The sequence below is a fragment of the Suricata suricatta genome, chromosome 2 (assembly GCF_006229205.1).
Source record: "Suricata suricatta isolate VVHF042 chromosome 2, meerkat_22Aug2017_6uvM2_HiC, whole genome shotgun sequence".
Classification (NCBI taxonomy): domain Eukaryota; kingdom Metazoa; phylum Chordata; class Mammalia; order Carnivora; family Herpestidae; genus Suricata; species Suricata suricatta.
The window spans coordinates 112,828,768-112,856,550 of record NC_043701.1 but is presented as its reverse complement, the minus strand read 5'-3'; the positions used below and the strand labels follow the sequence as shown (position 1 = coordinate 112,856,550).

Here is a 27,783-nt window from a genome sequence, read left to right as displayed (position 1 = left end):
GGGGGGGGGGGGGGGGGGGGGGGGGGGGGGGGGGGGGGGGGATGAACAGCCGTAAGCCGAGCCCGGCGAAGGAGCGCTGAACCGAGGCCAGAAAACATCAGCAGGATTGTGGGAGCCCTTTCCTAACTGCGCCTCCCAAAGGTCACCACTGTCCCCGTTTTTTATGCTGTAAGTTGTGTTATACCCATTTTCAAACTGTTCTCTAAGTGGGACCAGACAGTGCGCGTTCTTGCAGCGGCATCCATGCACAGCCGCGGGATGTGCCCTTGCATAAATACACAGCACTTCATCTGTCCACTCACGGCTGGTGGGCACTCGGTAGTTTCCGACTTTTCACTATTACGAATGGCGGGCCAACAAATCTATTCCTTTGGTAAAATCGGCCATTCTTGCATTTCATGCCCTCAGGTAAGCTCGGTTTTTATAGATGGGCAAGCCTGAAGGAGCCCAGAGCTCTGGCCTTCTCTAATGCCAGGTACCAAGACAGCCCTGGACAGGTGTGCATGTGTGTGCCGCCTGTCATCAGGTGGGTGAGCAGACTGTCACCACCGCCGGCAGTGTGCCAGCCTCCCTCCCTGTGTCCTCTCCCTTGATCCCTCAGTGGCCTCGGGAGATAGGGAGTTATGCCCTCATTTTACAACAAGAAAACTGAGACGCAGAAGGCTGATGTAGCATGCCCTACATCATGCAGTGATTCACGGGCAGGCCAGGCTTGACAGAGAAAGGACAATTTCTGGAAACGGAAAAGCAGACGTTTGGTGTGCATGTTTATGGGGGAAAGAAGAAGGTTCTAGGGCACAACTTGCCCATCAACTCCCAGAGGCCCCAGAATGCCCAAATAACTGAGAGTCCGTAGTTGAATCTAATTATTAAATGCAATCATTCACTTACGATTTGCCTCACTGTGACTTATAAAACTCCTCATAAGGTTTAAAACCCGGCACCAGGCATCAGTGTTTCCTGCCCGATCGCCCAGAGCCACCCACTGACCTGCCTTCCCCGGAGTCTGCATTAAGGAGCAGGAAGCACGACGGAAGGAGGCCCCGTCACAGGCCATTCAAAGCTACCTGAAGGCCCAGAATTCGTCCTGAGAAGCTGAGAAAGTCTTGTGTCTCCGGGACCACGTGTTTCCCCGGCTGTTCCCCAGCCACACGTCGAAACCCGCGTCGGCCAGGATGAAGCCCAGGCTGTTGTTGGGCAGGTTTGTGACCCAGTTACTGGAATCCGCCAGCAGGCCATGCTGCAGGAACACCACCGGCCTAGGACCTGAAAAACATCCGTGTTTCCACATCAGCGGCACCCGGCTGTAAAGCAAACTCGAGATCTCGCTGAACAAACGCATCCACAAAGGACCCCAAGGTGAATAATGAAATAAAAACAGACTAAAATAGCAAGGTAGCAATGTGCTCCTACAGAACGTCAGTAAAAGAATAAACAGTGCCGGCAAAGTAGCAGCAACAACAAGCTATTTTGTTTATCTCATAACAAGACACCTGACTTCACCATGAAAAACTTTTAATGTATTCTTAAGACCGTTTGAAATATTTCTATACTGTATTTGCTCCTGTCATTGCATTTCTTACAATGTATCCTAACACAATAAATCAAAACACAGGAAAAGATTACATATACACAAATTTATAAAAATATACGCACATATTCCTTTATTTACATACATACTTCTACTTTTATATATGCACATGCAAATATATTTCCTACTCACCTATACCTGGGACAGTGATGCTGTGGAAAAACAAAGACGCGGGAGGCAAAGACATATGGCCTCTGGCTGCTTACATCATGTTAAGACCATTCAGTCATTCATTAAACAAGCATTTATTGAACACCAACTAAGACCATTCAGTCATTGATTAAACGAGCATTTATTGAACACCAACTTTGTGTCCGCATCCTCGGGCACTGGAGACACAGTAGAGAACAAAACAGGAGGAAAACGATTCACCCTCATGGAGCTGATGTCACACTGACCACCAGTGTTAGAGACAGACACACCTGGGCTCGAGTCTGTCGTCTCCGATTTCGAATGTGCCGTGTGCAAAAGTCGTTCACCATCCCTGAAACCCGCCTGCAGCAGGGAAACGTAACAGACACCTTATGAGGAGTAATGACGAGGAGCTGCTACAGGAAAAGTTCTTCGCAAAGTGCCTCTCGTCGCGGTGAGAGTTCAGTAAACATTCGTTCATTATTGTCACCCAACCCAGTCTGGGTCTCCGTTCCGTAAATAATTGTTAATAGGAATAAAGCAAATAGTTAAGTGTCGGCGTAGGGACAAACACACAAATCACAACAAACAGTAAGAGGCCCGTTAGCCTTCTGCTCGTGCGGGGGCAGCTGGGTGGCGCAGTCGGTTAGGCATCTGACTGACTCAGGTCATGATCTCATGGTACGTGAGCTCGGGCCCCACTTAAGGCTCCACACTCTTGCTCCCTCTCTCTCTGCCCCTTGCTTATTCTCACACTCTCTCAAAAACAATTTTTTAATTAAAATTAAGAAAAAAAAAAAGAAGAAGTGAAACGCTGAGAGAAAAAGCGAACTGTTGCGTGGTCAAATCGCCACTTGCAATAATAAACCATGACCAATGACAAGGTGGCCAGGCCAGGACTGAGGCTAGAAGGGGTAGGGGTGGCAGGGATCAGCCTGTGAGGACCAGGCAGGTTTCCTACACTGGGGAACGTTTTTTGATGTTGAGAGCTAACAGGAGTGGGGCGGAGAGAGAGAGAGGGAGAAAATCCCAAGCAGTCTCCGAGCTGTCAGCTCAGAGCCCGATGCAGGGCTTGAACCCACAAACTGTGAGATGGTGACCTGAGCTTATATCAAGAGCCACATGCTTAACTGACTGACCCACCAGGCGCCCCCAGGAGAACATTTACATAGAGGTGCTGAAGGTCCCCCTGAAGTCTCTGTGCTCTTTCTCCCTCCCTCCCACAGGAGCATCAGAGGGGCGATGTGGGGATGGGCAGACTGCAGGCACACCAGAAAGCTCTGCAAACACCACCAGTAAAACACTGCCCCGCAGAGGGTTCTGCAAGGAAAAGGGACCCTGGATTGGTAGGAGTGACACTGCCCTGGGCCGCAGCCAGACGCCCGCAGGAGGCAGACACAAGGCAGGTGAAGGTCAGTGCCCTGTCTGACCTGAACGTGTGAAGGGCTCTGTGGGGCACGTCCCTCCAGGCTGGGCCAGCTCCCATTCCTCTCAAAACCCAAGTGCCTCTTCCAGGAGCTGCAGAAGACGCATCAGCCCCCGGGCTCCCAGGACCTACAATTCCATATGATGTGAGGGCTCATCGACACCCTTCGCAGAGCCTGGCGGGGTGGCAAAGGGGTTCTAAACAGCTCACCGCTTTCTCCTGGCATCCTGTCACTGCAAAGGGCTCCAGAATGCCCAGGAAGCCCGCCTGGCCCAGCGTCTCCCAGCTTCCCTCCTGCTCCCAGCAGGGGAAAGGAAGAAGGGAAGGGGCACATCGTTCTCACCCATCCACCACCAATCAAGGACGGGAGAATTTGCTCGAAAAGAAGTATCTTCCGGGAGGCTCACTCCTCCTGCCACTTGCATCTTCCAGTGAGTCACTTTAATCATGTTTCTTTTCACCTTGCTGAGAGCAGCTGACTGAAATAATAATCAGCTACTACTATGCGCCTGAGCGCTCCGAGGTATCCTGGAAAGTATTGGGAACTGGGTACCATTCCCACGTAACAGAACAGGAAGTGTGGCTGAGGAAGTCCAGCACTTTGCCCAAGGATGATGGAGAGCTGCTAACTGGGGGTCGGGATTCAAACCAGGGACGTTGGATGCCTGGACGCAGGCTCTTACCGGCTTGCCTATGAAAAGAAGGTTAACCAGGGAGAAGTCATTCTGTAACACACAGAGGCCCTCAGAGAACAGAAGGCCGAAGAAGGGGAGCTGTTTTGGAGGGAGTTGGACCAAGAGCTTGGAAGAAAGTCCTCTCTGGTGGAGGGAGGACCCAGGGAAGGAGGCAGGCCCATGGGACCCAGCATGCCCGACTCTGGAAGGGCACCCAAACACCAGCCTAGGCCACACACTCCAGTGACCAAGACAAGACAAGGGCCAACTCCCCAGCTGTGCCCAGAGCTGGCTTGTGGGGCCCCAACTGGCTCTGGGAGAGCCAGGGGCTCAAGGAGGCCAAGGTCACCTAAACAGCATGGAGGTGACAAGCAGCAGCCGCCCGACACCTGTCCACCACGGGCCACCTGACCAGGCCCAAACAGGGCTGGAAGTGAGGGTTCAGAGGGAATTGCTGAGCCCACACACTCATAGGAGGAAGCTGACTGGGTGGGTAGGAAAGTCCCTCCCGCCTCCCGAGGCACCCCCTTCTCCACGGGGGCAGCATGTGCAGAGGGGTGCCCTGCACCCGAATGGTGGAAAATCAGCCGAGGTCCAACAAAGCAGCCAGGAAGACCGAGGATGAGGTCGCCAAGGTGAAACAGACCTTGGTTTGCACTCGATGTGACACCTTGTCAGACTCACTCAATCCCTCTGGAGCCTAAGAGCTGCTTTCTAACATGGAAATGATACCGTGGCCGAGACACAGTAAAGCTCAACAAAGAACAGTCGCTCGTAATCATAGTAACTACGTAGAGGTGAAAAGACGTGGCCAGAACACAAGCTCAGGGGAAGAAGGTAAAATGAAGTGGCACTCTTTAGCCAGGACAGTATCATCACAGTGACACCAGGGGCCTGCCAAGTGCTGTGAGAGCTGCGTGCAAGCACCTTACACCCATTATCTCACATGAGTCACCTAACGGCTGGGTGGGTGCATTGGGCTGAATCACGGGCCCCTGGGGATGTCCACAAGCTAGTCCCCAGAGCCTGTGAACGTATCACCTTATGCTGTAAAAGGACCTTGGCAGATGGGACTGAAGATCCTGGGGTGCAGACACCATCCTGGATTAGAGCTGACAGGCCCGTGTAACCACGAGGGCCCTTTAAGAGGGAGACAAGATGGCGAGAGAGACGCAGAAGATGCAATTTTGCTGGCTCCGAAGCCAGGCCACAGGGCCAGAAGCCACGAGACATGGGTGGCTTTAAGAAGCTGGAAAAGGCAAGAAAACACCTTCTCCCCTAGAATCTCCAGAGGGAACACAGCCCTCTCACCACCTTGCTCTCAGGACTCTGGCCCCCAGACCTGTGAGATGGCAGATCTGTGGTGTTTAAGGCCACAATGCAGCTAAGTCACCCCTGCCTAACGGCACAGCCAGCAATCCCGAATCAGAACTCGCACTGGGCCGTATGCCTCCTGGGCATGAGGGAGAGGGGCCTGGCTCCTTGCAGGTTTGCAGGCTTCCAGAATAGCTTAGAAGAGCTCCCCTAAGCCCCACTCTGCTCCTTCTACAAAGGCAGATTCTAGACCTAATGGCAACAGGGACGTAGCTGACGGTGCGCACACACTGCCACCATGTCACAGGAGTAACGCAAAGTCAGAGTCGCCCCTCATTTTGGAGCTCCCTAAAATCAGCCACAGGACTGGATAACTGAGGCAAACTCGAGACCCAGCAAAGTAGGCCCTGCACTGTGCACAAACCAGAGGTCCAGGGCTGGTTCAAACCATCCCTGAGACAGGGTGCAGGCCACCTAAAGCCCCAGGGCCCGGAGGGCTTCCTGAAGTCACCCCAAAGTCCTAAGACAGACCATAACAGGCGTTCTGACATCTGGTTAATTCGTAGGGATTCCCAGTGTGTGTCACCACAGCCACGGATGGGGACTCTGGCTCTGTGTCCCTCATGGATGGCGCTGTTGCAGGAGAGATGCTGAGCCCTCGCCCCATGTTAAATCCAAGCTGGTCTCATTCCAGAGCCCCTGCTTTTAACCTCTACTCCAAAGAAATCTTTCATGAATAAATAGAGGTAGGGGAGAAAAGGGGTGCTTAAAAATATTCCCTTTTGGGGCGCCTGGGTGGCTCAGCTGGTTAAGCGTCTAACTTGGGCTCAGGTCATGATCTCACAGGTCTCTGTGCTGTCGGCTCAGAGCCTGGAGCCTGCTTCAGATTTTGTGTCTCCTTCTCTCTCTGCCTCTGCCCTGCTCACACTCTAACTCTGTCTCTTAAAAATAAATAAATATTTTAAAAAAATTTTTTAGAAAGCATTCCCTTTGTACCCAGCCACTTGCAAGCAAGCCATGCACTATTTCCCCAAACTGAATACATGCACATCAGAACTAGCTGGAACATTTAAGAAAACGTATGTATTTGTGGCCCAGCTCCTGAGGTAGGGGACCCAGAACTCCAGAGACAGAGCCCGGAAGTATGTAGCTTTGACAGGCACCCTCAGCTCTCCTCAGGCAGCCCAACCACAGCTGTGCTCAAGGTGGGGTCACCCAAAGGGGAGTGGGCCCACCCTCTGCCCCACCAGGCCGGCCCCGCCCGGAGACAGGCCAGGTGTGCAGAGGGTGCCTACAGGGAGTTCTAGAGCCTCCTTCTCAAGAATCCTTAAGAGTAGACCTCCACAGACCCGAATCCAGGGGCTCCTGAGTGAATTTCTGTAGTCTAGTACTACTTAGAAGAGTTGGCCTCAAACAACGGCCAAAAGCAATATGAGCAAGTAACATCTGTGGGAAGCCTTGGCGTGACACTTTGGCTTCTGGAGAAAACAAGGAGGGGCCCAGCTCCAAGGCATTTATTGCTGGGAACCTAAAGGACAGAAGCTGGTGCACAGGTCACCTAAACAGAGCACTTTCCCCACAGTGGCTTTATCAGAGACATCACCACAGTCCCAAGGGCCAAGTGGGTAGAAACTCAGTCCTGAGCCCTGTCAGTCCTGTCTTTGCCACAGGCAACTGTGGCAAGCCCTATAACCCCTGATTTCCTCATGTGTGACAAGGGTGAGGATTGCAGGAGATTTCGCCCGAGGAGAACCTGGCCAGTCCCCAAGTCCCCTTCTGAGAAGGGTGTGCGCACCTTGCCATGGTCCAGGTCACTGTGCTCACATTTCAAAGTCACCCTGCTGAGGAGGAGTGGTCTCTGCAGGAGGGAACACAGAGCAGGAAAGAGAACCATCCCCCTCCCCACACCACCAGCCACTCTGGTCCCCACACAACATGAAGCCGGAGACCTGGTGCATCCCGTCCACTGCCACATCCCCAGCACCCAATGTGGAGCCTGGCATGTGGTGCTGGCTCATGACAAATCCAGTGAAGCAATGCCAATAGTGAAGGAATAAATGAGGCAAAGGGGGAAAAGGCACTACATGCTCACACACACACCACATACGCCATTTACACTTCCCAGGGCACTGCCTTAATCAGTCCTCTACGTGCCTGAGGTGGCACTGGGCCATTTATACCTCTCTTCTCACCTGACAATGGGGGCTCCAAGGCCTAGAGAGAAGGAGTAAGTGCCCCAGGACAGGATGCACAATTCGTGCATGGTAGAGCCAGGACCCCAACTCAGGTCATGTGACGGCAACGTGTATGTCATCTCCACGCCAAGCTGCCTTCTGCCCTCCCTGCCTTTGCTACCCCGGCTTCCCTTCAAGAGGTTTTGAGTCCTTAGAGCCTTACAGTGGGCCCAATGTCAGGCAAGTACATAGGTGTAGTCCAAAGTACTCCATTAGCAGAAGGAACAGAGAAGCCCAGAGAGACAAGTGCACAATGTGGCCAGAGACACTGACTCTGACCCTAGACACTATCGCACTCTCCCTCTGAGGACCTCCTGCACACAGCAAACACAGCCTGCCCATATGCTCAGGAACATGTTCTGCGTTCATCCACTCAGGCTGCTGTACCAACACCACAGACCGAACGGCTTTGTGAACAAAGGGAACTCTAGCTCACGTTTCGGAGGCCAGGAAGTCCAAGATCAAGGCGCTGGTAGATCTGGTGCCTTATGAGGCACCTCCTGGTTCACAGATAGCTGTCCGTTCACTATGTGCTGGCAGAAGGGAGACAAGGCTCTGGGGTCTCCTTCTGATAAGGGTGCTAATTCCATTCTGGAAGGCTCTGCCCCCAGGCCCGAATCAGCTCCTGAAGGCCCCATCTGCAGATGCCATCACACTGGTGGTTAGGACTCAACACACGTATCCCCGGGGGGACAGAAACACTAAGACTACAGCACGTTCCCTCTCAGGGATGACGGCATACAGGGGAGGCAGACATCAGAGACTACCGTCGAATCCACAGTGATTTGGTTTTCAGTGAAAACAGACACCACAGCTCCACTGGTACTGCACAAGATGCCCCTACTTTTACCCACCCCCTGAAGTCTGACACTCATGTCTGCGGCTGTCTCTGAGCTCAGGAGTACAGAATCCCTAACCCATGTGGCCCCAACTGTCGATGCTCTGTGCAACCCCATCCCAGGAGGGCCCAGGCCCGGAGGCACTCCTGGAGAGAGCCAAGCCTTGGCTGGAGTGATAATGGAATAATCAAGAGAAGCTTCAGCCTTACCACCCTACGTGCTAGGAAGCAAATAGCCAGAGAGCAAAGAGGACACACGGGTGAGCAGCCAGGGACGCTCCCTGAAGAACTGGCTCTTCGGAGGAGGACACGGAGCAGCGCAGGACACACAGGTTCTCACAGGACACCCCAGTCCTGTCCGCTCGGACTCTCGGCTCCAGCCGCACCCTGCACACCAGAGTCGATGTGCAGCTGATGCTGGCTGGCACTGCTCCATTAGGTAAAGGGTCCAAACACGGTCCCCCACCTGACACACCATAGGAGCCAAGCGACCGGGGCACGAGTTCAGCTGGCCACTGCCATCCAGTCTGGGCACCCAGTAATGACCTGCATCTGCTCAGTGCCACCATGAGACAAGGAGCTACATCTCAGCCCGTCGGGACCTCCAGGGAGCATGCTGGAGCAGAGCATTTATTCAAAAAGAAGGTCCCTTTAGGAACTGCAGAGAAGGAAAGAATGGAAAATCCAGAAATGATCAGAACCCTAAAATAACCAAAGGAAAACACAGGTCAATGTCCAAAAACCTACTGCCCAAGCCAGGTTGTAAATTTTTAATTATGATTTTAAAAGCTCAAGGGGCAAGCCTTGGGGAGTCTTTGCCAAGGTGAAGTTCAAAATGCCTGAAGACCATTACTCAGATCCCAGAGCACCACTTCCCTCATTAGGCCAACAGATACTATGTATCATATATATGTGTGTGTAGGCATGTATCTATGGATATACATACACATATATAAGATACAAATATTCCACTATTGGAATAAATATTCTTTATTTGACAACTGAATTACTGAACGATTTATTTCCCAATTTGGCAAGAAGTCTGCCTTGTTGTCACTGCAGTTTGCTGTATTTTAGGCAAGGCAGTATGTATTTCCTTGTTTTAATAAAAAAAATCAATATCATGGGATCGGCTTGCTCAATATGTATTACATAAGACTGCATCTTCTAGTTCAAACTGCACGGACTCTGCAGTCAGACTAGCTGGGCCACTAGTTTTTGTCTTAAAGCCAATCTCCTTCCCTTTCTCTTTCAGGCAGGCAGTCTCCCCAGTAAAATGACGTGTTCATCTAGGACAAACGTTCCAGGACCCAAGGATTTTACCTTGGAATCTGCCAGGGAGTATGTCGCAAAGGCTAACTGTCCAAATCTCTGGCTCAGACCGGTCTCTGAGATCCTTCTAATACCAACATCCCATGACTCTCTGAGATACGGCCGAGCACATGAAAACAGAATCACTTCCCTATTAACGATGACTTTCAATTCCCTTTCAGAGTTAGTGCAAAGCAGGGTAGCTTAACCCTCGATGGAGAAGTTTGCTTAACACACACATGCTCCCCAGCTCTCTAAGAGCTTTCTTTCTTTTTGTTTTTTTTTTTGTTTGGATCATATGATTGTTTTATTTTTCTATATATATATAACCGATGGTCAAGTTAGCTAACATACAGTGTGTACAGTGTGCTCTGGGCTTCAGGAGTAGATTCCCATGATTCATCACTTCCATACAACAGCCAGTGCTCGCCCCAACAGGTGCCCTCCTCAGTGCCCTCCTCAGTGCCCATCACCCATTTCCCCCCTTCCCCCACCCCCCCATGCACCCTCAGTTTGTTCTAAACTCTCAGTTTGTTTCTAAATATGTGTTCCAAGCTGACTAGTTAGTAGGAGTTTGACTACAGGTAGATGTCTACACAGGGTAATCTTCAGTGGGTCCCTCAACTCTCTACATTGTATATAGTATTTGTGTGTACACAGGGCTCTATTTTATGTCACTACACAGAAGGTACATCGCCTTAACCCCGTCAAGAACCCCGACTCTGCAGACTGTCCCCATATAATGCTCACTCAAGCTGATCATGCAGGGGACACGGTGCCACCCACCATCCTGAGGGATACAAAGATGACAGAGACACAGCCGCTGCCTTCAGAGAACAGCTGCAGGGAGCGATGGGGGCCGGGGGAGGAAGAAGTACACACCTAAGTCAGTCCCAAGGCAGAATACGAAAGGCAACTCAATAGGGGTGTTAGCGAGGTGTCTGGGAGCTCAGAGGAAGAACGTCTCCTTCCTGCTCACATAATCAGGGAGACCCACCAGTGAAGCTGGGCCTGGAGCAGGGGAAAAAATTTATTTTTAAAAATATATGGAAATGAAGATGGCAGATAGGTTGAGAACCATTCTACAGGCTGTTTTCACCAGCTGAAGTCCAGTGCAAGCTCAGCAGAAAGGAAAATTATTCACTTGGATTTCAAAGTGTCAGAAGGTAGTCTTTGATACTTATTAATACTACAGAGGCATGATGTCAGTGACTCCTAATTTGGTTACGGTGCCAGCTTACACTTGGGCAGCTGGTAAAGGACAAATGTTCCTGGAGCACCTGGGTGGCTCAGTCAGTTAAGCCTCTGACTCCTGGTTTTGGCTCAGGTCATGATCTCACGGTTCATGAGACAGAGTTCCATGTCAGGCTCTGTGCTAACAGCTCGGAGCCGGCTTGGGATTCTCTCCTTCCCTCTCTCTTTGCCCCTCCTCCACACATGTGCATACTTTCTCTGTCTGTCTCTCAAAACAAATAAATCAACTTAAAAAAAAAAACCTGATGAGTGTTTCTTAGACAACAAATACACCCGGATGGTGCTTACGCACTCCCCATAAACCTCACGCAAGACATACCCCTCCCCACTCCAAGTAGACACAGGCACTGGACACACCGCCACCCAGAACCGTAATCACTGATGCAGCAAATCATGAAGGTATCTGCACGTACCCGTGGGAAGCTTCCAGGTTCTTCTGCTGAATGAACGGTACAGATGACAGAGAGACAGAATGTTAAGGAAAGGTACGCAGCTTCGTTTATTTGGCCCCTGAAGACTGCTGAATGGCTGGTACCAGACAACAACCCCTGGGCTGTAGGAAGCTTAACCTTCAAAACTGCACAAGATGAAGAGTGGGGTTAGCAGGAAGAGGAGCCGTGTGACCACACAACCCTCCCCAAATCTGCAAGTGGGGTGCTCCACAGAGGGGAAGGACCCGACCACACTGCCCACATGGCCCTCTCGGCTTGTGCAGCATGGCACCTCTGAGAGCACAAAGATGGAGAAAACCCACAATGAAAAGGGTAAGAGGGACAGTTTCACTTCATCCCCAGTAAATGAAGAGATGTTTTAATGTATCCTGCAATGCCGTGTAACTAGTACAGATGCCAGGAGTTATTTGTGTGGGTATTAAAAGCATTAATTTCTTAAGAGATCAGCAGTTTCCATACACCAGTTTTGAAATTCTTCCTCTCTCTAATACACAGGAAGCCTCAAAAATGAAAGCAAAGCCTCCCTCGAGTTCTAAGCTTCTTTTCAGCACCCAGCTGAATGGTCACGAGAGCATACTAGAGTGGTGGCCTGGCCAAGCAAAGATGGGGACAGACTGAAGCCATGTTCGGTGAGCTCAGCCACGGGAGCACCAGACTCGAGAAGGCTTCTGCAGTTTCCAGCGCAGGAGGAGGACGACAGTGTTATGAAGGGGAGGAAGATGGGGGGGGGGGGGGCGGCTGAATAAGATGTTGAGTTCCATGTTGGGTGGGAAAGGCTCTTAGGAATTCCTTTCTATTTGGCTTAAATGAGCCAAAGTAACACCACTGACAACACTGCTCCTGAGGAGGAGGGGACAGTGAGGAGTCCCTGCCCTGGACCACGGTGTGCAAACCATTAGAGAAGGGTCTATACAGCGCTCACTGACACCCTACAGTGGACCTAGCACCGTGCCCACATGGAGGATGCTTTCTGTCTGTGCTCCCCATTCCGAAGTCTGCAGGTACCCGCCCACTGCCCCACACAATGCACTCCTTCCCTCCCCAGCCAAAAAAGGTGTAGACTATAACCCATAGGGCCAGTGTGATAAAGACTAAGGGGAACATTGGGATCATCAGAGCTGATCAACTGTTCCTGCAGATGGAGATTCCAGGGTGCACAGAGGTGGACGTGCACATGGACCTCGCAGCTCATGAGACCGCACACTCAGCTGCCCTGACTCCGTCCTGCCCCTCAGAGGGCAAATCAAGGCTCCTGCTGGCTTCCTCGCCTGGCAGGGCACAGCCCCCCACCACAGTGGTCCTGCTCGCACATGTCTGGGTCCGGGGCGGTGGGGAGGCGGGACCGTCTGTTCTAACTGCTAGGTGAATTCCAGGGGTGGGCACAGTGAAAAGAGGAGGCACATTCTCCAAGCCTGTGTTTGCTGAGGTTCCCTGCATCTTTTAAACGATGATTCACATTATTAATTATACTAGTCACCCAATCACTTTTAAGAGAAGAAATGATCAGTATATATTCTTCTTCATATGGAATCTGAAATCAAAGGGTGTACTAAAAAAGAAAAAAAAAAGAACAAGGAAACTAAGATCATATGGGGGGTGCCTGGATAACTCAGTTTAGCGTCCAACTTCAGCTCAGGTCATGATCTCACGGTGCGTGAGTTCAAGCTCCGCGTCGGGCTCTGTGCTGACAGCTCAGAGCCTGGAGCCTGCTGTGGATTCTGTGTCTCCCTCTCTCTCTGCCCCTCCTGTACTCATGCTCTGTTTCTCTCTGTCTCAGTAATAACTAAACATTAAAAAAAGAAAAAAAATGGAAGCCCTCACTTCAGCTCACTACTTTCTTTTGTAACATACTTACAAGAAGGAAGCTTAATGGCATGAATCTGTAAATCATAAAAATCTCAAAAATGAGAAATGAGGGGCGCCTAGGTGGAACAGGTAGATAAGCGTCTTGATTTCGTCTTGGTTTCTTGACTCTTGATTTTGGCTCAGGTCATGATCTCATAGTTCCTGGGGTCAAGTTCTGTGTCAGGATCTGTCCTGGCAGCACAGAGTCTGCTTGAGATTCTACCTCTCTCTCTCTCTCTCTCTCTCTGCTCCTCCTCCACTCCCTCTCTCAAAATAAATAAACATTTTTTTAAAAAAGAATGAGAAATTTCAAAAAGAACACTGGCTATCTCAGCCACTTAAGCATAATAAAATCCCTTATCATAGAATCTATGGGAGAAAAAAACAGATTATATTAAGAAGGAAAACAAATAATGATACAAAGCTCATGTGACCACAGGTTTTTAAGTTTGCTTTGAATAATAATTTGGGAAGGAATTGAGGCCAAAAAAAAAGCCCTTCTGCTCATATAAAATTAAAAAAAAATTTTTTATGTCTTTTATTTATTTTTTAAGAGACAGAGAAAGACGGTGTGAGCAGAGGAGGGTCAGAGAGAGAGGGAGACACAGAATCCAAAGACAGGCCCCAGGCTCCGAGCTAGCTGTCAGCACAGAGTTCAATGTGGGGCTCGAACCCACGAACCATGAGATCATGACCTGAGCCGAAGCCAGATGCTTAACCAACTGAGCCACCCAGGTGCCCCTGTTCATATAAAATTTTAACTGAGTCAACAAATTACCTTAATCTCAACCTTAGTTTTCCGAGGAAGATCTCTAGAAACAGAAAATGTTAAAGAATAAGGTACATCTGGAGGGATGACTGAATTGGGATCAGATCTTCATTCTGATGTGTGTTTAACAATTCTAATAGCCTGTCTAGAAATTCATTCATGTCCTGGAAACAGTAGTTTTGCTATGGAAAGATACAGACATATGTATCTCCAAAACTGTAAGAACTTTCATACCTTGCTAGCAAGAGTAACTGCCAGAACAAGATCGCATGAAGAGTGATTTAACAGTATCTGTTAAATCACAAATGTACACATCCCCTGACTCAAAAATTCTATTCGGGAAACATATCTTATAAACAAACTTGCACACATACAAGGTTATGTTCAGCAGCATATCTATCTTCTACCAGAGGACTAGAAACAGCCCAATGCCCATTACAAGGACACCTGCCAAATAAATCATGGAACAGCTCACGGTAGAATACCAAGTGTCCATGAAGCATTCTTTTTTTTTTTTAATTTATGTATTTATTTTGAGAGAGAGAGACAGTATGAGCAAGGGAGGAGCAGAGGGAAACGCAGAGAATCCCAAGCAGGCTCCACACTGTCAGTGCAGATCCGAAGGCAGGGCTCGAACTCGTGAACTGTGGGATCATGACCTGAGCTGAAAGCAAGAGCCCAACACTTAACTGACTGAGCCCCCTAGGTGCCCCAAATGGTGAATATTCTGTGTATTGTATGGAATGATCTAAATAATATTAAGTAAAAACTTCAAGTAACAAAAAATGTGCACTCTATGCCACCTTTTGTATTAAATCAGAAGCAGGGAAAAACCTATGTTTGTCTTCATTTCTAAAGAGATTATTTTTAGAGCTAAAGAAATTAAAGAGATTTTGGAAGAATACTTAACAAAACTAGGGAGGTAAAGGATGAGAATGGAGGGAGGTATTTCACTATATGTCTTTTTACTCTAAGTTTTGACCTCTTTGAATATATTGCCCATTCAAAAAATTAATATTCCAACAGCAAAAGTGATCTACTTAATGCTCAAAACACTTCATTAATAAGAGGCTTCCTTATAACAAGGAAAGCAAAAATTTCGGCGTATCATCTAACAAAACTGACCTTCAAATCATTAAGCAAAATGTGAAATTATACAACTTGTCTTTACTGCTTCAAAAATAGTATTTTCATAAGCCTTGCATAAACGTAACACGCTTAATACTTTGGCCTAAAAATAACCCATTTCAGTGTTTTCAAGTTACATCTCAACCTGATTACTGACACAAAACCAGCTGAATCCCGGCAATGTGGGTGCCATCCAGAACTTTCCTACCTTGCCACAGAAGACACCCTTACCTTTGTCAGCACGATTCTTCCTCCCGTGAGGGATTCGGTGAAGGCAGAGAATATAGCCGTCTTCTGTCTCAACGAAGTGTTCCTCACTAGGGAACCCCCAGTGAGAGATAATCTCACTCTACAGAGAAAAAGAATAATGGAATTTCTGTGCACGGAATTGGACAAGATCTCCCACATCAACAGGCCAAGGAGAAGACGAAATGTCAGCGGGCATTCTCCAGGCTTTAAGAATCAGTTGTTAGTGACATTTTAGTAGTGCCACCCCATAAATCCTCCACTGGTTCTACTCATGTCCTCTACTCACAGGTATCTGATTAACCTTGTTTCAACATTCTAACATGTTTACCCCAAGTGTGTCTAATTGCACCACCGCTTTGGGACGCTTTGTTTCCGTCCTGGCTCCCAGGTACAAATAAACACTCTTCTTCCTTTATTTTCTAAATATGCCAGCTAATATTGTAACCTGCCACTATCCTTATTTTAAGAAGTCCCATCCTGGGAAACAAAGCATAGCATAAATCTGTTTTTATCAATGAACTGATACAATTACACTAATAAAATACAGAATGGCAAGGTGGAGTTAGAGGACAAGAAAAGATGAAAAGTAGGAACTTATGATCGAATTCATTTCTCCATAAGGAACTGTCCATGGAGGAACTGATAATTAGGAGCTCAGTATGGATAATTCATTTATCTAGATTTAATGTATGGTAAGTGCTTACTATCCTCTCTGCCAAAAGTATGTGAAAGAATTTAATTCTATCATTTTTACAAAAAAAAAAATTTTAAGGAGGGGGAGGAATAAAAAAAATTGAGGACAAGAAATAAAACTTGACCCTAAGACCCTGATATCAGGTTACATTCTCTTGACTCACTTTGGATTTATCAGCCTCTAATGGTGGTGTCTTGATTCTTCAGCTGGGTCACTGCATTCTCTGTTTTAAAGTAGCTATTTTCTCTAGTCATTTCTATTTTCCCAATGTTTTTTGCCTAAATGAGGCAGTTCCCAGGCTTATTGTTTCCTTAAGACTAACAGAATGTTAATTTAAAATTTGAAATGGTAATTCCTCCACAAAATTTTGCTTATTTGTTCTAACAAAATTTTTTTCAGTATTTTGATTTTTGTATTGAAGTCCCCTGGACATTGCTAATCACACTCCTTGTCCAATACGTTATAACAGCAGCACTGGCTAGTAGCATTCTGGCAAAGTTTTGATACATTTTTATCATTCTTTAAACAAATTCAGTGAGACTTAAAAATGAAATAAATTTATAAAACTTCCATGTATCCCATTAAGGAGTAGGTAGTTTTAACAATCAAATGCAGTTTGTAAAATACACATTACCTGGTAGGAAAGTCTAGGAAACCAAACCTAAGATTCAGAGAATTTAATGAAAAGCACAATGATATACAAAGGGATTGGTTGGTGGTTTCATGTGGCCCACTTAACGGAATTTCAGAAAATAATTGACATTTGTCACATCTGCAATTTAAAAGCATCTCTGAGGGGCGCCTGGATAGCTCCGTTGGTTAAGTGTCAGACTCTTGGTATTGGCTCAGGTCATGATCTCACAGTTTCATGAGTTCGAGCCCCGCATCAGGCTCTGTGCAAGCAGCATGGCTCCTGCTTGCGATTCTCTCTCTCCCTCTCTCTCTCTCTTTCCCCTATCCCCACTCACGCTGTCTCTGTCTCTCTCAAAATAAATAAATAAAACTTTTAAAAAATGTTAAAGCATCTTTGAGATTTTAGACACTTACCACGTTCATATTTGTTTCAGGATCCAGAGCTGCCAGCTTCCCTTTGGACGACTCAGACTGCAGGGTCCCAAGGACCAAACAGAAGACCAACACCAGGAGCTGCATTTTCATTCTGTATAAAACAGTCTATTGTTATTTGTCTGAATTTCACGGCACAAATTATGCTGGTAGATTAGTGCTCCCTAAAAAAAAATTCCAAACCAAGTTTAGGGCAAGTCAAAGTCAGGTCAAGAGCAAACATGAAACAAAGGACTCCAGCCATGTCTGGAAACAGAAAAAAATGAGGAATCTTTTTTTTTTTTTTTACTAGGAAACCTCTCCACCTGCCATCGCCAGTTACCATGTGACCTTTGGAGCCCAGCACACCCACTCACCCTCTCATCACAAGGTTAAATAAATCGTTCCGGAGAAATAACAGAGAAGCGGATTTAGAGGACAATAGGCTGAAAAAAAGGAAGATCCACAAAATTCCAGAGCCTGTTAACCTCCCACCTTGTCCCTCTAATTGTGATTTAATCATTTTCAGTTCTCATTTTTAAGTGCAGTATTAGTGCTTGCCTCCCACTGTCCACTTATTTCTGTTCTTGCCCAGAATTACACGTCAGGATTCAAATTTGTCACCCAAATGTTATGCTAAGTGAATAAGCCATATTGAGAAAGACAAATACCACATGATTCCATGTATATGTGCAACCTAAAAAACAAATGAATAAACAAACAAAAAGCAGAAACAAACCCATAAATACAGAGAACAAGTGGCTGTGGGGGTGGGTGGGAGTTGGGCAAAATGGGTGAAGGGGAGAGGGAGATAGGGGCTTTGAGCTATGGCATGAATACGTCACAGGGATGAAAGGTACAGGGTAGGGAGCATAGTCAACGGCACTGGAATAGAGTTACAGGGTGATAGACAGTAGCTACACTTGCCAGAGAACAGGGTAACATGCCTGAAATGAATGTCATATTGTGTCAACCATACTTCAGTTAAAAAAAAAAGATAAATTTTTAAAAATAAATAAAACATAGGTCATCCAAGGGAAAAGACTGAAATGAAAGAAAGCCTGCAAGAGAAACAGGATGGAAGACCATCCCCTACTCCTTCTGAGACCCTCCAAACACTACCAGAGATGGTCTAGTTGGGATGGTGCACAATCACAGCACGGCAAAGACCTTGGGGATGGATGTGAAAGGCAAAGTAAAGTGAGTCTCCCAAGGAAGCTGGATGGTTAGAAGCAAAGCTGGGACTGTAGTTCATAGGCACCCTATAGTTTTAAAAATATGATCACTTAAAACAAAGATGCATACATGTATATCCATACACAACAGACTTGTATAAAAATGTTTATAACAGCTTTGTGTACAGTAGCCAAAAGCTGGAAAAGTGCCAATGTCCAAAATGGGTGAATGGTCATGGATAGGACATGTACATGTCTATACATACTATTCAGCAAGAAAAAGGAATGAACACACAATAACATGGATGAATCACAAACAAATTATGGTGAATGAAAGCCAGACCTAAAAACAAGAAGAATAAATACACAGGAGTCTATTTATATGAAATTCTACAAAATGTGACTTAATCTCTACTGACAGAGAGGAGATCTAGGGCTGGCTGCCTAAGAAGAAACGAGGAAAGAGGAAAAGGCTGCAAAGGGGTATGCACAAGGAGGGGAATGGACAGGTCCATGATGCTGAATTTACCGATGGTTTCTTGGAGTATACATATGTCAAAATTTCTAAAATCGTTCACTTAAAATACATTTTGTTATTGTATGTCAATAATACGGCTGTTTTTGAGGCTTGTGCTTAACTGAGTATTCCACAAATCTTACGAGACTGGTTCTCAGGAGATTACAAATTGTGAATTCTACCAAAGCAAGTCCCTTGATGCTGCACTTACATCCCCAAGCAGTGGTGAACCCTGAACATCTACAAAGAAAGCCATGTTACCTTGAATCTGCACCAGCAAAGCAAACTCACAAGTTCATACTGCTTTATGGTGGTTGGGAAGAGCTGCATAGTCCCGGGCCACATCTTATCATAAAATCAACCCCCTCAAAGTCCATTTTTACTAGGGAATAGGGTGTAGATTGAAAAGGAAAAAGAAAGGTTATGCCCACAATTTAAAACAAAGAATCACGGGGCACCTGGGTGCCTCAGTAGGTTCAACATCTAACTTCTGCTCAGGTCATGATGTGGAGGTTCACGAGTTCGAGCCCTCCACTGGCTCTGTGCTAACAGCTGGGAGCCTGGAGCCTGCTTCAGATTCTGTGTCTCCCTCTCTCTCTGCCCTTCCCCGTGCTTGTGCTCTGTCTCTGTCTCTCTCTCTCTCAAAAATAAATAAACATTTAAAAAAAACTTTTAAAAAAATAAAGCAAAGAATCATCTGGCAGCTGATGCTTTCCCTTCAGTCCTACCCTACAGAACCTGGACCAGCTGTCCGCAGAGAGGCTCCAGAGAGGATCTCAACTGCACCTCTCACCCAGTTAATTTTCCCTTCCAACACAACACTAAGCAAGTTTCTCAACCTAGAAGTCAAGGGATTCCCCGAAGGATGGTGATTGAGACAGACGTTTAAACGGAGAAAAAGCCCCCATCCAGGCTGGACTCTGTGTGTTTTCCTGGGCTCTCTTAGCAACTTTTACCTCTGGTCTTGTTACATCATAACAGCCTAAGTATGTGCTCCGCTGCCCTCATTTCACCCCAGCCCGAGGGCAGAGCGGGCGTCTGGCTCAACTTTGAACCCCCGGGGCCTATAGATGTGTCGGGCAAATACTGGATGCACAGTTCAGACTGAAATATGGGATAGGGCGCGGTCCAAAAGTTCGGTGGCTGAAGAAAAGAAAAACTCCAAAGCAGTCTTCCATTTTGCTTTCTAATAATGACACCCCCACCACCAATAATTTCGGCTCCCATTTACACTCGCGCTGCGCGCCAGACACCGCCGGCAGCGCGGCCGACCCGTGTCAACTAACTCTGCACAAATCTGTGCAGTACCGTTAAATCTTTTTTCGAGGGGCTGAAATGGCACCTGGGTTACGTCCCGGAAGCAAAGGGCCAACCGGTTTAGAGGGAAGCTTGACCGGGGAAAAAGGGTAGCTGGGAATCAGGAGTCCCGGTTGTCACCGCAGTCCACGGGCTCTGGGCGGCTTCGCTGATCGGCGGCCGCTCCCGTCCAGGAAATCGGACGGCTCCCGGGGGAGGTCGGTAACTTCAGGGGGACCTCCACCCCGAAACCTGGACCGCGCCGCCCGCAGAAGACGCGGCCGCAGATGCTCCAGGTGGGATGCTCCTGGCGCCAAGCGCAGGGGGTCCCACCGGTCTGCAGAGGCACGCGGCGGGGAGGGATGGGCAGGGCGGCGGCGCGCACGGAGACAGGAGCTGCCGCACCCGCACCGCACCAGCTGCGCAGCCGGAGCCCCACTCACCTGCACGGATCCTCTCTGGCAGCTGTCCAGAGCTGCAGTGCCCGCTCGCCGAGCCGGGCACCTGGAGGGGCGGGCTCGGCCGGACGCGTGGGCAGGCGCCCCTAGGCTGTGCGCGCAGCCAATCGGGGCCCCGGGCCGCCGGGAAGTGCTGCCGAGACCCCGCCCCTCCGGGTCCAGCTCCTTCCGAGCGGCCCCGCCCCAAGGAGCATGCGCTATGGGCGGGCCCAAGCGGGGCGTAGGCTCAGCCTCGGCGCCCGGGCAGAACCTCAGGGCCATCTGCACGCCTTTCGCAGTGGCTGCCTGCTCTCTGCCCCAGGAGCTCGTGCAGGGCCGGCACCTTCCGCACCAGTCATAGAGCTGTGGGTTCTAAAAGTGAAAAGAAATAATATGTTCCGTATAAAGCTCTTAGCAATGTGTCTGACGCAAAGCAATCTTGCTGTACGTTTTATTTTTATTTCTAAAATGCCAAGCATTAGTACTAGGAGTGTAGCAGCCAACCAAACAAGGTCCCTGTTCTCCTCCTTACATTCCAACGGGAAGAGGCACACCATAAATAAATATGTAATATAAAGTGCTAGAAAGCTCTATGAAGAACAATAAAACAGTAAAGAGATAATAAAGGGAGATGCTATGTTATGTATAAGGTAATCAGAAAAGGACTCTGATGAAGTGACCAATGAACACAAAAAGGAAGATGATTGAGAACCATGTGAATATTGGAGAAAGATTACTCTGGGGTGTGAGACTAGCTTGTGCAAAGGCCCTGAGGCAGGAATATCCTGATGGGTTCTAGGAAGAACACAATGTGGTGGTAGAGAGTGGTAGAACATGAAGTCTCAGAAGTAGCTGGGTGCCTTGCAGGGCAATTGTAGAGAAGACAGCAGTGGAAGGTTTTCAACAGAAAGGCAACATACTCTGGTTTATAGTTTAGAAAGATCAGTCTGACTGCTAGTGTCATATGTGGAAGCAGGGAGACAAATTGGAAGGCTACTGCAATAGTTCAAGCGAGAGTTAATGATGGGTTGGGCTGTGATGGTGGGAGCAGTGGAGGTGGAGAAAAATACTGAAATTCAAATGGAGAAAGTACCATGAGTTCAAATAGAGAAAGCACCAAGAAGAGTAGCTTGTGAGGGCAATCAAGGGTTTGTTTTAGATGTGCTGATTTTGAGACACTCGTTAGAGAACTCTCTCAGTTAAGGCTCTGCCAGCAAACAGAACCCACTCTAGGGACCCCAAGCAAAGGAGATGGTTACACAGCTGGTAGAATGTCCAGGAAGGTAAACAGGGTTTACGCAAGCCCCACGGAGATGAGCAACAGCAGGCCAGGCTGAGGCATTGCTGGGGCAAGACAGTGTGGCCAGCAACAGAGCTTGCTGCCTTGAGCAGCAGCCGCAGCCAGAAACACATCCAAGGCCGAGAGAGGAGAATCACACATCCTGTGGCTTTCGCTGGCTCCCGCCCTCCAGTTTCCCACCAGTCCCTCCGTAGAGTCAAATGCAACGTGATGCTAGCTGGCAGAGGAGCCTAAGAAATACAGGCTGCAGAGATCAGGCCCTTCCACCCTCCAGACACAGAGTAGAGCACTCTCCGAGAACAGATCCAGAGACAAACTGGCAAAGATCAGCCCTGGCATGTACACGTTGAGTGTTCAAAGTCAAGTTCCAGGCTGGAACTTAACTTGGGAATAATCCGATTAAAATGGTGTTTAAAGCCCCGAGGCTCTATGAGGTCTCCTAGAGAGGAGGCATAAATAACAAAATATAACACAGAGACTCAGACGACACAAAAGCTGAGAAGAGGATGGCTCAGTGGGTTAAGGGTCTGACTTCAGCTCAGGTCATGACCTCACAGTTCATGAGTCTGAGACCCACCTGGGGCTCTGTGCTGTCAACAGAGAGCATGCTTCAGATCCTGTGTCCCCATCCCTCTCTGCCCCTCCCTCACTTGTACTGTCTCTCTCAAAATAAGTAAATAAATAAATAAATAAATAAACTTTTTTTAAAAGCTAAGAAGACAGTGAGGTTGGAGAATTGTGTTGTACTTGAAACCAAGTCAAGAGAGAGATGACTGGCCCACCCTTGAGCACTGAAGAATGAGCATCAGATTTAGCAGTATTTCTGTGTGTCAGACACACAGACATTGTGCTAAGCCCTTTATGCAGAGTGTCTCCTTCAACCTTCAAAACTATCTCCATTAATCCATTTTATAAGTGGGTAAATGGAGGGTTAGAAAGGTTCAATATATTGCCTCAAATCACAAGGTAGAGGGTAAAGCAGTCCAAGATGCAACCCAGGCAAATTACGTCCAGGTTTTCATCTGTCAATAAGTAAATAGATGAAAATCCAACCATGGAGTTCCTTCATCCAGGTAAGGGAGGATTTTCTCCACTTCCTGCTTTGAGCCATTGTGAGCCACAGTGACTGGCAGATAGCCTATACTTTCACTATAAAGAAAAAGCTTTATGGAAGACAGGAGGTGCAAGGTGGTTGTGTGTGTGTGTGTGTGTGTGTGTGTGTGTGTGTGTGTGTGTGTGTGTATGGATGAGAGAGAGAGCGTGCGCTTTCCAGGGATCTGCCAAGGGTCCCCCCAAGTCCTGGGCTGAGTACTATCCAGAGTCTACATGTGAAGAAACTACACTAGACCAAGGAAAAAGACACCTGAAAGGAACAAATGAGAAAATCCCCCAAGTTTACCCAGGATTGAGACTAGTCCGGGCAATACTGGGCCAGAATGGAAAACCCTATAATATAAAGGGCACTTGGTAGTAGACTTAAAAGGATATTATTGGGGCAAACTTATCCCTAAGTAAGCCTGCTTAAAAGTAAAAGTCCTGAAATAGACCCCCAGGTGATTTTCACATGACAGTACAGTGGGGAAGGAATCATCTTTTTAACAAACAGTGTGGACAACCGTATGGCTCTATTCGCAATGATTAACTTCCACCCTTACCTCACAGCTTATACAAAAATTAACTTGGGGCACCTGGGTGGCTCAGGTGGTTAAGCGTCTGACTTTTGGTTTTGGCTCAGGTCATGAACTCACAGTTCATGGGATCGAGCCCTGCCTGGGACTCCTTGCTGAGAGTGTGGAGGCTGCTTGGGATTCTCTCTCCCCCTCTCTCTCTCTCTGGCTCCTCCCCTGCTGATGCTCACTCTCTCTCTCAAAATAAATAAAAATAAACTTTAAAAACCTTGAATAAATAAAGAGAATAACACACACAAGAGGATGTGGAGAAACAGAAGCGGGAGGGGATGTTAGGATGGCTGCCTCGGAAAACAGTCTGCAGTTCTTCAAAAGGCTCAATAAACATGCAGTTGCCAAACGACCCAGCAACTCCCCTCCTCTGTATACACCCGAGAGAAATGCAAACTCGTGTTCACATGAAAGCTTGTCCACAAGAGTTCATAGGAGTATCCTTCATAACAGCTGAAAAGTGGAGACAGCTCAATGCCTACCTGCTGATGAATGGATAAATAAAATGTGATCTATCTCTGCGCTGGAATATTATTGCATGATTAAAAACTGAAGGTCTAATGAATGCATGCTACAACACGATGAACCCTGGACACATGTTAAGTGATAAAAACCAGTCACGTGCACCAAAAAGGGAAATAATTCCATTGACATGAAATATACAGAGAAAGTAGACTAGTCATTGCCTTCGGGTGGTGGGGGCAGGGGATAGGAGAATGTGGGTTGATGACTAAAGGTTGTGGGTTTCTTTTTGATGTGATGAAAGGGTTCTAAAATTAATTGTGGTGTTCATTGCACAACTATGTGGATAAACTGAAAGGTATTTCAAATGAGTGACTTGTATGGTATGTGGATTACACCTCAATAAACTGTTTTTAAGACTTTATAAAAATGATAAGGTATACTTGTTGCAATTTAGTAACAGGAATTAAAACCCAGTCAAAAATGGGCAAAAGGTTCAGAGGTGCCCGCAAAATAGATACATAGATGGCAAATAAACACGTGAAAATATGCTAACCATCATTAGTCATCAGGGAAATGCAATTATAGCCACAATGAGATACCACTATTCTACCCACCAGAATGGCTAAAATTAAAAAGTGTAGACACAGATGAGAAGTCGCTAGAAATTTCCCACATTGCTGGTTAGAAAACAGTTGGAAGAGTTCTTAGAAGACTTACCATCTGCCCAACTATTCTACTCCTAAGTATTTACCAGGAGACATGAGAAGTAGTTGTATACAAATGGCCATCTTGGCTTATTTTGATAGGCAAAAACTGGAAATAACACATATACCCAACAACACGTAAACAGATAAACAAATTCAGTATAGCCACACAGTGGAATATCACTCAGTAGTAAAAAAAAAAAAAAAAAAAAAAAAGAACTATTGGGGTGCCTGGGTGGCTCAGTCGGCTGAGCATCTGACTCGGTTTTGGCTGAGGTCATAACTCACATTTTGTAACTTCAAGCCCAGAGTTAGGCTTTGCACTAACAACTCAGAGCCTGCTTGGGATTCTCTCTCTCTCCCTCTCTCTCTGCCCCTCCCCTGCTTGTGCTCTTTCTCTCTCTCTCAAAATAAATAAATAAACATTAAATAAATAGTAAAATATTGATGTACATAGCAACATGTATGGCTCTTTAAATAATTATGTTGAGGGAAAGAAGACAGAAACAGTACACACTGTGTGATTTCCTTTGGAGAAAATTCTAGAAAATGTAAATTAATCCGCAGTGACAGAGACTATCACTGGTTGCCCGAGAAGAGGGTATCTTTTGGAGAAGAGAGGAGGTTGGATTCCAAAAGAGCATGAGCAGGGGAACCTGGGTGGCTCAGTCGGTTAACCGTCCGGCTGCAGCTCAGGTCATGATCTCACAGTTTGTGGGTTTGAGCCCCGCATCAGGCTCTGCTGGCAGCTCAGAGCCTGAAGCCTGCTTCTGATTCTGTGTCTCCTTCTCTCTCTGACCCTCCCCTGCTCACGTTGTGTGTGTTACTCTCTCTCAAAAATTAAACATTATAAATATATATATATATTTAAAAAAAACAAAAGAGCACGAGCAAACTTTTAGAGGGAATGGATGAGTTTATTATTTTGATTGTGGTGAGGGTTTCAAAGCTCTGCACATATGTCAAAACTCATCAAAATGTGCACTTTAAATGTGTGCACTTTAACCTTCCTCAGTCGTCCCTCAACTGTACCTGTTGAAAAAAAACAAATAGCATCCATTCACTGAGCTCCTGCTCCGTGCCAGATACTGAACAATTTACAGAAACTAACTTACTGAATCATTAACCACTTACCACTTAATGGTAACCCGTTCTCATTGTTTTTCTGAATGCCAGGCGCCCTCTGGAGCATCAAGGACTCAGAAGTAAACAACGCCAGCTCCTTCCCACAGAGCATAATGCTGGAGGTGAGGAGGTGGGGAATTGGAGCCTCAGAGCAGGAAGACCCAGCTGTCCTGGCCTGTAGGCAAGAGGCTAGGTCCCTGTGGAGACAGGCTGACAGCCCTTAGAAAAGAATGTTGTCTCTCCCTTCATGGCCAATAGATGGCAGAAGTTCCCCCAGAAAACTGGTTATGCATTTGGGCCTCGGGCTGGGAGGTCCTGTCCCATTCCGGAATTGGGGCCTCAGGGTCTCACAGGCCCTGGACCCTGTTTTTCCCATGTTTTATCCCTACACACATTTCAATGCTGAAGAGTCCAGGGATCCCACATCCCTGTGCTCAATAAATTCTAGTGACCACCACACCTCCCAAAAGGAGGCCATTCCAACATATCTTGTTTTGTTCTGTTTCTGATAAGATGCTTATTGGTAGGCAATTGATACTACCAGATGAAATAGGTTTGGGGGCTAAGGGAAGGGGTGGTCATGGAGAATCGATGGAGTTTAGGAATCCAGAACACCCCAGGCTTTGACCTGAGAAGGCAGAATCAAGCTCTGCCTCTTCCTTTTCCTCTTTTGGGCCTTCCAGTTAGTTCCATCACAAAAAGCAAATGGTAGCTTGCAGTGGCACATTCCAGAACCAGAAGGATTTCTAGAAACTACTGTATAAGGAGCCTTTGATTCCCAGCACACAATTACCTTTGATTCCTATTAGTGATATTTGTAAACACCGACTAACGACCTCCCCAACTGAGGACACTGAAAGGAAAGAGTCCAAGCCTTCAGTGCCTGAGTCATTGGGCATGATGCCAAGTCCAAAGGTGAGATCCAAAAGCCTGCATATGTGTTTTAGCTGCCAACATAGCTGGCATAGAACATAGAATGTTCTAGAAGTTTGAATTAGTGGATGTCAATGAAAAATCAAAGGAGCTTGCATAAAAATCCATTACTCCGGCTTCTCTTAAAAAGAAAATAACCTTATACCTTCTACATCTCACCTATGAGATACCTTCACGTAGTCCCATATCCTGTACCCCACAACCTGCCAACTTGGTGGGCATCTATCCAACTTCTAAGATTTGGTTCAAGCAATACCTTCTCAAGAAAACCTGCTTCTCCACTTCACATGCCCCTTATCTCACCCCAGATACATCAGTTCCAGATGAGTTTGTTGACAGCAAATGGTTAAAACGAAACAAAACTGGTCAAAATCAACATTTGGAGTAACGGGTATTTTTCTCATGCTTTAGCAACTTGTTGGACACAGTGCATCGTTTAGTAATTTCTGTTCACTTTTCAGTGGTTTCTGGGGCCTTCCCTTGCCTTGATTTCTTCACCTGTAAAATGGGGATTATCAGCGCCTCATCCACTAGGGCTCTTCAGAATTTTAAAGGAGTGATACATTCCCATGTCTTATATTTTAAAATACATAGGAAGTTCTTGAACTCTGTCTGGAAAATACTAAGTAATCGTTTGTTATCAGTTATTATTTCTGGTTTTTTTATTACATAAGTTCTATTCTTGTAATGCTACAAGTAATTCAAGTTAATTGAAGAAAAAAACAGAAAATGAGAATAAGTAAAACAAACAAAAATCTACAAAGTCTCACTAAGAGAAAAACGGTAACATTCACTATCTCTCCAGAACTATTCCCTGCATACATGATGATTTATTTTTTCCAGAATGAAATCATTTATATATATAACATTTTATACCCTTTTTGGGATTGTGTAAGTGTGTGTGTGTGTGTGTGTGTGTGTGTGTGTGTGTGTGTGTGAGTTCTGATTTATTTTGACTTAATTAGGTCATCTGATTTTTCTGGACATCTCTTTGAGATTTAAGTGGGATTTATTTCTAGTGTATTGTCTGAAAGCAAACTTAGTGAAAATACAAGTTTACGGTATTGCCTCTGACTAGAGTCATGCAGCCTTTGGTTACCATTCCAGAACCCTGAAAAAATGCCTCAGGAAATAATGTAAAGTTGCCTCCCCAGAAAGTCTGTGGGATGCTCCTCTGCTTGAGGCAAACACAATGTG

At 46.9% G+C, this 27,783-nt stretch overlaps 1 protein-coding gene across 1 annotated transcript in view; it reads right to left on the bottom strand.

The window, feature by feature from the left end:
- Positions 1-20,516, bottom strand: part of LOC115275740 (lysosomal acid lipase/cholesteryl ester hydrolase-like) — a 53,164-nt gene extending 32,648 nt beyond the window's left edge. The window contains exons 1-5 of the mRNA XM_029919465.1: positions 20,387-20,516; positions 16,959-17,070; positions 15,200-15,317; positions 1,068-1,266; positions 185-336 (exon numbers count right to left, since the gene is read on the bottom strand). Coding sequence (XP_029775325.1) covers positions 185-336; positions 1,068-1,266; positions 15,200-15,317; positions 16,959-17,069 — 580 coding nt within the window. The 5' untranslated portion in view covers position 17,070; positions 20,387-20,516. The remainder of the gene's footprint in view (positions 1-184; positions 337-1,067; positions 1,267-15,199; positions 15,318-16,958; positions 17,071-20,386) is intronic.
- Between the last annotated feature and the right edge of the window lie 7,267 nt (positions 20,517-27,783).